The following is a 12,119-nucleotide window of genomic DNA, read 5'->3' on the forward strand; positions in this document are numbered from 1 at the left end:
CGCTGTCTATTCGCACTGGATAAAATCAAAAAATCTTTCAAGAAGTTCCAAGATCAAAATCTATAAATCCATGGTCAGACCTGTACTAACATATGATTGCGAAACGTGGACCATGACCAAATGAAACGAAGAAAAGCTCAGACGTTTTGAACGAAAAATACTTAGAAAAATTTTCGGAACTCACCACGACAAACCAGTATAGGATCAGAACCATCTTCGAATTAAAAGAACTCTACAATGACATCGATATTGTGCAGGGCAGGCCACGTGCACAGACTTCATAACGAGAGACTTGTAAGACTGGTATGGGAGGAGATTCCTACAGGCAAAAGACCACTCGGACGTCCCATAGTGCGATGGAGAGATAACATCCAAGCAGATCTCCGAAAAATGAACGTCCCATTTGACCCTAGGTTGATGGAAGACCGAACAAATTGGAAGAAAGTTGTACAGTCAGCCAGGACCCACCCAGGGTTATAACGCTACGTGATGATGATGATTATGAATCCAAATCTGCCATAAAAAAATGGGGGCTCCTGTTTAATATTTTAAAGTAACCCCCACCCCACATCTGTGGGGGTCGTGTTTGGTGTCATTGGATATGTCAACATATATCATTGGATATGTGTTGGATTTGTCAACAATATTTAATACGTGTATTTTGGAGTTTTTCGACCTGATGTTAATTTCGCAAAATATCGCGGGGTTCCTATTTAAAATTTTAAATTTATCCCCCACCCCGCTCCGTAATGGGTTATGTTTGGAATCATTCGATAGATTTTTAAAAAGTATTGAACACGAAGTCTTCAGTTTTTTGATCGGACGTTTATTTATCGAAATATTCGCTTTTTTATTATGAAACTTTTTGACTCACCCATTTCCTTACGCTTTGCTCAAACTGTCAGATTTTTGAAATATAGGTACATTGTTTTGCATGTACTTAACTTACCTTATTATCTTAATCTGACGATTTCGAGTTTTTCTAAGGATATATTTTTTTTTCGGTCCCCCTATGATAGGGGTACATTTACAGGGTACAAAGTTTCTCCCCATCTCATAATCTGACGCGCTCGAGTAACTGCAAAATTCGCCGCTTGGGCCCCCCTACCACTATGTCTTATCTTTCGCCATCAATATTAATGCCTCTATGGTCCCAGGATGATTATGTCATTGCTTATTCAAAGACAACTGTAAAAAGTGTAGACGAAATGGAAAATATAACAGAGTAGTTCGACAGGGGGACACCATTTCCCATTACGGCTAAACGAACTAAAATATTCCACAAGAAAAACGCAATACATTTTTGAAGTTATACTTCTTTAGGCACAAGGGTGAATTTTTACATTCCCTGGCGCATGCGCACACCGACAGTATGTTGTTAGTTGCTATATCATCCAATTTATGTATGTATCAGGGCAACTAAGGTCTGAAAATAATATATTAGTGTTGTTAGTAAATATATTTATTATAATTTTTGTGTCTTTGGATTTGTCTTCCTTGCGAGTAAGATAATAAGAATAAGATTTTAAACATTTTTATATTAAATACTTCACTTGATCTATTTGTCACCGTCGTTTGTAATAATTACGTCCCAGAAGCCGTAAAAACAAAACCCTGATGGGTTAGTGGTAGAGCATTCGACTACATAACGCAAAGGTCCCGGGTGCAAATCCTGACACGGACGATTGTTATCCTTTTTTTTTAATTTTTGGTGTTATTTTAATAAAAAAAAATTTGAAAGTGGTAAAATCACAGTGTTTATTAATTAAATAAAATACAAATAAACTTTTAAGTATATTTAATTCGTTGAAATTATATAATAGAATTATAACTTCTTACGTGCGTACAAAGTACACACACATTCATTTTTATTTATCTTTTTATACATTATGTCACGCCTCTGGTCTACATCAACTAGTGTATCTTTGCATGACCTTGTACAGAGAGAATTTTCGTGAAATTAGCATTACAAAGGCCTTATCCGCATGCATTAGTTTACGTTTGGATGCCAAAAAGGCCAAAGTCGACCGGGTTGCAGCCGGTATCCGACAGAACCCGTCATAAAACACATAATTTTCATAAAACAGGTCTAGACTTAATTACAAGATCGTTTAAGCTGCTATTCATCCATAAATTTATTACTGGGAATAACAATTTCGAGCCGAAAATTAATGTTCTTAACTGACAAACTGTTTCTATTGAAACGGCGATGTGGTGGTTCGAAATGGCGCAACTTTAATCAAATTTTATTACTTACAATGTTCGATATCTCAACTTCCTGCTTGATATTAGTCATTTTTGACATCAGTTTATGTTACATATTCAGAAGATTGCGCAAAAATTACGTGTTACTGTCAGTTTTATTGATTATCGGTTAAGATTTATTACAAAATTATGACGAAGAACAAAATTATACATTTAACAAAAATCAATCTAAAGGGATTATAATTTTTAAGATAATATAACCTATACTAAATGTACAATCAAGATGTAGTAGAAATAAACAAACTAACTAAGACACATTAAATGCTACTAGGAGCACTCCCGAATCATAATTTACAATGTATAAACTTTGGAAATTATGATTGGGGGTTTTCAATGTATATACATTGTAAATGTATATATTATGTGTCTTGGTTTGTTTATTTCTACTGCATATTGACTGTAAATTTAGTACAGAGTAATTAAAAAAAATATACAACAAAAACCTAAAATATCTCAAAATTTTCATTCGACAACCGATTTAAAATCGTTTTACACAGTGTGAACTCCATTAGAAACTTTAGTCCTGTCCTACCTCGTATGGAGGGATAGATGGGGTATGGTTTAAAATTTTAGATTTCTTTCTTATTATTTTAAATGAATGTACATAACTTCAAGAATACTCTCTGAAAATTTAAGAATGATTGCCGGAGATACAGCATATTGAATATGCCTACCTTCCACTCGCTTTCCAGTGGCTTTGGGCAAGCTCGCTTGAGCGTAGTGAGAAACGTTCAACATTTGTTCCCCTTCTCTTTTGTAGATTACTCCGCCATTTAAAAACATATTCCGGTGTGCATCACTTTACGATTTGACCGACAAAAAAAGACGAATTAACAATCGGAAAAAAGAAGAATTGACAATTGACATGACAGCTGACGGCTACGGGAAGAAAAAGATTTGACAGCCGAAAACAAGAAGAGGATGGCCATGTCGGGGGGCAGGGCTTGTGATATCAGTGTGACATCAAAAGGCGAATATTGTGACTTCAGAGTGGAAGTGGAGGTGATATAGGGAAAGAGGATGGCCCAGGAGTTTTCTCAAAACTGTTTTTTTTTTAACGGCAGTGGACATCGTATCACAAAAACTAATAGACCCATCCATCTGAAATGGATTTTTTTGTGATATCTAAATGTCAAAAATTGTTAAAAATAAAAAAATATTGACAGCGTTATCTCTAAAAGCTCATAGGCTAATAAAATATTTTTGAATTTTTTGTTTCATAGGATACACTGACGAGTTTTGATGTCCACCGCAAAATCCATTTTTTTAGGTGTCTGTGAAAATTTGACCCCGTTGGCCTATTTTTTTTAATATTTTGCCTTGCCATTTTTTTAATATTGTTTGAATTGTAGTTGATATATTTATTTAATTTAACACGTTGGCGGACAGTACATCAAATGAATAAGAAAGTGTTGTGACGCTCTATGTATCTTGGAAAGTAGAATAGGGAAAGATGCAACGTCTATAGACGTTGTGTCACATTACATCAATGGAAATTAGACGTCTATAGATGTTCTGTCCGTCAACGTGTTAAAAATAAAATAATTCTATCATAGTTGTATTTTCGCGCCTCGTCCTGTTTCTCTAGGTATTCTAGAAGTTACTTCACGTGACACAAGGCTGCTTTGTGATTCACTTGTCCATCAGGTACCAGCTACTTTTCTTCATCACTTTTCTCGTTTTCCCCTCAGGATTTTCTTAGCATATATTTATTTGCTAGATACTCAAATCCTAAAGGGGGTAAACGACCAGATGAAATTCCTGTAGAATTGTTAAAACTTATAGACGACGACACACTTGAAATAATGGTGAACCTCTTTAACACAATTTATAGAACAGGCATCATACCAAAGAAATGGCTCTCCTCTACTTTTGTCACAATCCCGAAGACGAATAACGCCAGAGAGTGTTCAGACCACAGAGCTATAGAATTGTTGAGCCACACACTAAAAGTATTTTTTAAAATAATTCACAAAAGAATATTTAATAAACTAGAATAGGATATAAGCGCCACACAGTTTGGATTCAGAAGTGGACTGGGAACACGGGAAGCTTTGTTTGGTCTGAGTGTGTTAATGCAAAGATGTTTGGATGTTAACCAAGACCTCTACGTAGGTTTCATAGATTTTGAGAAGGCCTTCGATAAAGTCAGACACCAAAAGCTGTATGAAATCCTAAGAAGCAAGAACATCGACAGTCGCGACATTAATATTATATCAGGTTGTATTGGGGACAAACAGCAAAAATCAAGGTTGATAATGAGTTAACTGAAGAAATTGAGATTCGTCGAGGTGTGCGTCAGGGTTGTGTGCTTTCTTCACTACTATTCAATATATATAGCGAAACAGTATGTCAGGAAGCACTCCTAGAGCAAAATATTGGCATGAACATTAATGGAGAGTTAATTAACAATATACGATACGCTGATGACACGCTAATAGTAACAGATAACCTAGCAAATTTACAGTATTTGATGGAAAACATAAATTCTCATACCAATAAATATGGTCTAAAACTAAACATCAAAAAGACTAAATTCATGATTGTAACGAAGAAATTATACACCAATGTGAATTTAACCATGAATAATCAGCCAGTTGAAAGAGTTACGTCCTACAAATATTTAGGGCTTTGCTTCACTGATACTAATGACCAGACAAGAGAAATCAAGAGGCGAATAGAGATAGCGAGACAATCGTTTGTCAAAATGAAAAAGTTCCTATGCAACACGGACATAAATATAAACTTAAGAACAAGAATGTTAAGGTGCTATGTTTTCTCCGTTCTGCTGTACGGCATGGAAGCTTGGATGCTGAAAAAGATAAACATCAAGAACATTTAGGTATTCGAGATATGGTGTTACAGGAGAATGTGGAAAATACCATGGACAGAAAGAGTAACAAATCAAGATGTTCTGCTGAAGATGGGGAAGGAATGCGAAGTCATAAATACCATACAAACGAAAAAACTGGAATATCTAGGCAACATAATGAGAGGAAAAGTAAACTCTGCTAAGACTCATTATCCAAGGAAAAATCTCGGGAAAGAGAAATGTGGGACGTAGGAGGATTTCCTGGTTGCGAAATTTAAGGGAGTGGTATGGGTGCAGTTCAATACAGTTGTTCAGAGCTGCAGCCAACAAAGTTAAGATTGCTGTGATGGTAGCCAACCTCCGATAGGAGACGGTACTGCAAGAAGAAGACTCAAATCCCGGCTAGGGCCGCAGTCTAACCACTCTTACAGGTTTTCTTCGCCCCATATTATCTGCCCCCACGAACTGCGTTCATTAAACTTGTATGGATAGGCAGTTTATTTTCACCGTATCTAACTACTAGTTCGAAATAATTTTCGATGTTTGGTAATAGTGCTCTCCATGACTTTACAGACTCCCACGCAGATGCGATTTCGTAAATAGAGTCGAGAATAGGGACTGACTTCCAAAACTCTCTTAAGTCATATTCTTTAATTTTAAAAAAGCTTCTACAGATTTGCGGATAATCTGCCTCACGGACAAACCGCTAATTGACTGTACTTTAAAATTTTTAATAGATGTCAAAATTGTCAATGTAAATCAGTCAGACAAAATTAAATTATTAGAAGAATTTTTTACTTAGCAAAAACATTTTTGTTTAATTTAGTAGTATTTTGTATTTTGACAACGACACCCGATTTGGGCGTCGAAACGTTAATAAAATTATTATTTTTTCAACTTAATTGGATTTTTAAAAGGATTTTTTACCAAGCAACAGAAACAAAATTTGTTTAATTCATTAATGTTTTGTATTTTGATAATGATTTCCGAATTGGAAATCGAAACATCAAATAAACTTAACTTTAAAGTAAAATTGGGGCTTATTCCTAACAAAAATAGTAAATTTTATTTACTCATTGCCTAATAAGTATCAAAAATAATAATTACGCTTTTATAAAAAAGAACTTTTGATACAACCCGGTTTTATCATGTATAGGGCACAATATAAAGTTATAAACTATTTTGTTGTTTCAATTCCTATGTCATGAAAGAATTTTGTGATCTATTTTAACCTCATATAAATCAAAGAGAATGTTTAAAATGGTAAACAATTTATTAATAAAACACCAAGTTTTCAATCTAATAGCACATAAAATAAAACCAAAAATATTACTCTACATCCCACCAGATTTAAAACAATGGGAACCTTCTCTGGTTACACATCCGAGGCTTCTAAAATTTGCAAGCCATAACGGATAGTGAGACAAAAAAAGATGAGGGAACTTTACAATTTATAATTCACGTCCCATCTGCTCAGCGCGGCAAAGTTTCAACGAGAATGGTTCCCTTCGTACTCCAATCAGAGTAAACATGTAAATAAAAAATTAATAACCATTTTCAATTTCGTTCCAATACGAAACTACAACCGCATTATATTCTAGTTCAATCAGACAGTGCAGCAAGTACCTCTACCTGTTTCGAAACTTATTAGTCTCTCATCAGGAGGCACATATGCTGCTCTCGTAGTAGTTTGGTGTTGCAACGAATTTGAAAATGGTTATTCATTTTTTATTTACGTATTTACTCTGATTGTAGTACGAAGGGAACCATTCTCGTTGGAACTTTACTGCGCTGAGCAGATGGGACGTGAATTATAAATTGTAAAATTCACTCATCTTCTTTAGTCTCAGCATCCGTTATGGCTTGCAAATTGTAGAAGCCTCGGAGGTGTAACCAGAGAAGGTTCCCATTGTTTTCAATCTGGTGGGATGTAGAGTAATATTTTTGGTATTATTTTATGTGATATTAGATTGAAAACTTAGTCTTTTGCTAGCAGTTGCCGCTAGGGCATCCCTGTCATTTCGTTCGTTGCAATGCGTAACTGCACGCCGGAATTTGTCCTGGTTGGGTCAGAGAGAGCAGCATATGTGCCTCCTGATGAGAGACTAATAAGTTTTGAAACCGGTAAATGGTTATTCATTTTTAATTAATAAAACATTTTGGAAAGAATAATTGTGATATACCTAGTATAGCTAACAATACTATATTAACTTAATAAAATATGAAATATTAATAATATGCTAATATTATTGACTAACGTACTTAATAATAACGTACTTAATGTAATTGTATTAGTTATTTGCCTTTAAAATTGCTTAAAATTAAAAAAAAACACTCAATGCATCCATGTAACAGCTGTTGAATATTTCATTTTCATTGAGTTCTGAGCTATTCTATTAATTTCAGATGTATAGCTAGTCGGGAAATATGTTTAAAATCGATCACAAGATTTATCGGACAAAGACAGACAAAGAACAATTGAAGTACAGAATAAGCCAAATAAAAATGGAACATACGCAGATAATACAGTGTATCGGAACTACGTTTGAAATAGTCGACCAATATAAAAGTTTGACACACATAAATCATAGCAACTCAACTACCTGTCTCCTTTTAGGCTAAGGCTACGGTCAGATAAGCGACAATTTACGGCGCCATACGAGCAGTAAAATGAAGCGCGAAAATGGGTCCTGGGAAGAAGGATCTGGGTCCAAATTTGTAGCTCATCTAACCACAACAACGAACGAAACACTGTATTTACATCTCGCGACACGCCGTAATTTACATCCCCATCTGGTCATGCTTTTTACTGCCGCTTCATTTTACTGCTCTTGCGGCGCTGTAACAGCAATAAAATGAAGCGGCAGTAACTGCAGTAAAAAGCATGGCCAGACGGGGATGTAAATTACGGCGTGTCGCGAGATGTAAATACAGTGTTTTGGTCGTGGTTGTAGCTAGATGAGCTACAAATTTGGACCCAGGTCCATTTGTTTGCGACACGACGCCGAAGATGAACCCGTTCGATATTGCTTCGCGATATTTTACAGCTCTGTCTGGCCATCCACTACTCCCACCGTGGGACCCATTTTCGCGCTTCATTTTACTGCTCTAATGGCGCCGTAAATTGTCGCTTGTCTGGCTGTAGCCTTAGCCTAAAAGGAGACAGGTAATTGAGTCGCTATGATTTATGTGTGCCAAACTTTTATATTGGTCGACTATTTCAAGCGTAGTTCCGATACACTGTATTAACTGCATATGTTCCGTTTTTATTTGGCTTATTCTGTATATAAAAACGTTTTAACCTTTAACTACACGCGCTGGCGTATTTTGTACGCCAGATATAAGAATTCTACTGCAAATATATTTAAAAATTTAATTTTTGACCTCGTTTATCCCTCTAACCTATCACTGGAATGTGCTTTACAATTTGGTTTTAGTTTCGTTATAATCAGCGTTCTGGGAAGATCGTAATTTACAGTTTATTATTTGTTGTTTCCGGTGGTGGACAATATACCCCACGATTATATTAATATAAGTCGTAATATAAGTACATATTTCAATTGTTTTTTAGTCACTATGGCACAAAATATATTTTTCTTTATAAACAATACTTTTTCTCCTGTAAAAAATCACATTTCAAAAAATTTTTTATTAGTAATTTTATTTATCATGGAATCCAATTATTTCATGATTCCAGTTATAAATCCCAATTGGTTTACTGAGAACGAACTCCAAGTCTTCTCTGATGCCGAATAAGGTTTATAACAAACAACTAAGTGTATTTTTTCAAAAAACAAATTAATAAATCCGCTGTTTTTAAGTGTATTTTCTTATGGCGTATAAAGTACGCCACGCGTGTAGTTATGTTATAACTTGACGCGCGGGTAGTTAAAGGTTAATAACACTTATAGTGTCAATATAAAAAGTACTTACTTAATAGCGTCTGCAACATGTAAAGTATCATTTTCTTTACTACTAAACTCCGAAAATAATCCTTCTTTAAAGATGACACCGTCGGAGTCAAACAACTCTCCAAGAACATTATAATCTGGTGCATCGTACATGGTATTACATACAAAACTCTGACTGTGACCACCAATAAATACAGAAAAAGATCCCAGTGCCCAAATAAAAATAACAACGAAGCAGGAAATACCAATACCTAAAAAAGAAATCAATTTTAAAATATTATGTAGATATTTTTTTATAGTCAATGCTTTGAAAATCGTAGCATTATCAAAAAACCCAATTCTTCACAATGCGATGACTATCAATAATAAGTTTGATGTTTCATGTCCCTAAAACTTTTCTCAGAATCAACCATATATGAATTTACAAGAAGTGCGAGTTTCAGATGAGTGATATTCAATTTTGATTTCGAAATGAATTGGGAACACAAAACAAAAGTAGCTCTTTTGCCAGTGCTAGTCACTTTTGCCTTAAATGTGTTGAGATATGAACGTATATGCATGTTTTATTTATTGTCAAAAAGCATTTAACTGCGTTAACCATCAAAAGATGATCAAAATTATGAGAAAAACTAGAATTACCGAACAAGACTTACGAATTATCTCAAAAGTATATTGACCAAAAAGCAACAATTGAAATATAGCACACAACATCCGAAGATATACCTAAGAATCCAATGAGGAGTGCGATAGGGTTGCATCTTATCACCGCTATTATTTAATTTGTGTCCGGAATATACAGGGTGAGGCAAATAAAGGGCCTATTAGAAATATCTCGAGAACTAAAGGCAACAGAATCATGAAAATTTGAACAAAGGGGTTTGAAGGATGGTCTATTAAATGAAAATATTTTCATCCGGATGCAACTTCCGGTTATACCGGAAGTTGCTTATAACTTCGTTTTTTTTAATGGGACACCCTGTATATTTTTACATTTTTGGATTCTCTTCGACGTCTTCTTTCTTAAAATATGAGGTTTTGTAATATTATACAGGGTATTTTAAAAGATAATTACGTTTTTTTATTAATTTCGTAGCAGAATTAACACCCTGTAGAATTGTAGTAGTTTGACATCTAAAACTCTACTTACGTTCGAATGATTTTTAATATACTCTACTATTGTTAAGAATCATTAGTATAGCTAAATTTTTAATTTTAGTATACAGGGTTGGTCGAAACCCGGAATGAGTATTTTCTGAGTTTTCTTAAATGGAACACCCTGTATTTTAGTATTGTAATGAAATGATATTTTATAGTACTTTTTTATTTCTTGAGCATTCCCTATACCTAACTGCTTTAATTTGTGCTTAATTGTTAATCGCACCAACAATCTTAACTAAGTAGGTATTTCGATAGCTAAACCATTATTGGTAATTTTAAGGACCAGTCTGGATTAATATGTATTTATTTCTGAAAAATTATTTGGGACTGAGTATTTTCACGGCTAACCTAATAAAATTTTACTTTTTTTTTTTTGTTGCAATTAATGTTTAGTTTTAATCACCAATAACTCACAAATTAAAGCAGTTAGGTATAGGGAATGCTTAAGAAATAAAAAAGTACTATAAAATATCATTTCACTACAATACAAAAATACAGGGTGTTCCATTTAAGAAAACTCAGAAAATACTCATTCCGAGTTTCGACCAACCCTGTATACTAAAATTAAAAATTTAGCTATACTAATGATTCTTAACAATAGTAGAGTATATTAGAAATCATTTGAACGTAAGTAGAGTTTTAGATGTCAAACTACTACAATTCTACAGGGTGTGAATATTGCTACGAAATTAATAAATAAACGTAATTATCTTTTAAAATACCCTGCATAATATTACAAAACCTTATATTTTAAGAAAGAAGACATCGAAGAGAATCCAAAAATGTAAAAATATACAGTGTATCCCATTAAAAAAAAACGAAGTTATAAGCAATTTCAGGTATAACCGGAAGTTGCGAAGAGATGAAAATATTTTCATTTAATAGATCATCCTTCAAAACCCCTTTATTCCGATTTTCATGATTCTGTTGCCTTTAGTTCTCGAGATATCTCTAATAGACCAGTTATCTGCCTCACCCTATATATCTACAGAGAAGAATTAGACAAGTTCCAAGGTGAAATCAAGATAACGAAAATAGCATAGACGAAATCAGGCACGCGATACCGTCTTAATAACAAGTAACGCACAAGAACTACAAAATATATTTATAAATTCTAGTATTTTTAAATATGTAAATAAACTTCAATTTGTATGTCAATGGACAAATTAGAACGGGTAACTTGCATAATAGACCGGGTTGTATCGTCGTCCCCGCTAGCGAAATTATCCCGATTAGACTTTTTTTTACACAAACTTACTCAAAAAGAGGTCCTTATAACATAATATCGAAGGGGTGCCGGGCGGTGCCGTGGTCAAAAAATTGTTTATACAAATTTTTTTAAACAAATTTACAAAAATATTTTTTTTATTTCGAACAATTTATTTTTAGATAAATTGGGTCATTCTGAGCAAAAAAAGTCTCTCGTCATTTTTCTCTAGAATTGACTGTTGTCGAGTTATATGCGATTAAAAATTTGAAAAATGCGAAAATGGCCATTTTCAAGGCTTAATAACTCGATTAAAAATTATTATTATAACATTCAAAAAGTGATCAAATCAAGCTTCAAACCCTTCTTCAAGGTCCTGAAGAGATTTTTGTCATTATTTTATTAGAAAGCTGTTATTTTTAATTATTAACAATAAGCGCTATAATCCAGGTTTTATCGTCGCCCACGTTAGTGAAATTATTCTGATTCGATTTTTTTGCCCAAAGTTACTCAAAAAGAGGTCCTTATAACACATCCACAGGGTGCCGGGCGGTGCCGTGGTCGAAAAATTGTTTAAACAATTTTTTTAAAACAAATTCACAAAAATAATTTTTTCACTTCGAACAAATTTTTTAAGAAATTTGGGACATTCTGGACAAAAAAGGTCTCTTGTGATTTTTCTCTAAAATTGATTGTTGTCGAGTTATATGCGATTTAAAATTTGAAAAATGCGAAAATGACCTTATAACTCGACAACAATCAATTT

At 33.9% G+C, this 12,119-nt stretch overlaps 1 protein-coding gene across 15 annotated transcripts in view; it reads right to left on the reverse strand.

The window, feature by feature from the left end:
* The window catches only part of LOC114337883 (prominin-1), a 940,102-nt gene that overhangs the window by 361,901 nt on the left and 566,082 nt on the right, over window positions 1-12,119 (reverse strand). For all 15 annotated transcript variants that reach the window (XM_050658571.1, XM_050658567.1, XM_050658566.1 and 12 more), the window contains exon 12: window positions 9,011-9,239. In XM_050658571.1, coding sequence (XP_050514528.1) covers window positions 9,011-9,239 — 229 coding nt within the window. The remainder of the gene's footprint in view (window positions 1-9,010; window positions 9,240-12,119) is intronic.

Source organism: Diabrotica virgifera, chromosome 8 (assembly GCF_917563875.1).
Source record: "Diabrotica virgifera virgifera chromosome 8, PGI_DIABVI_V3a".
Lineage (NCBI taxonomy): Eukaryota > Metazoa > Arthropoda > Insecta > Coleoptera > Chrysomelidae > Diabrotica > Diabrotica virgifera.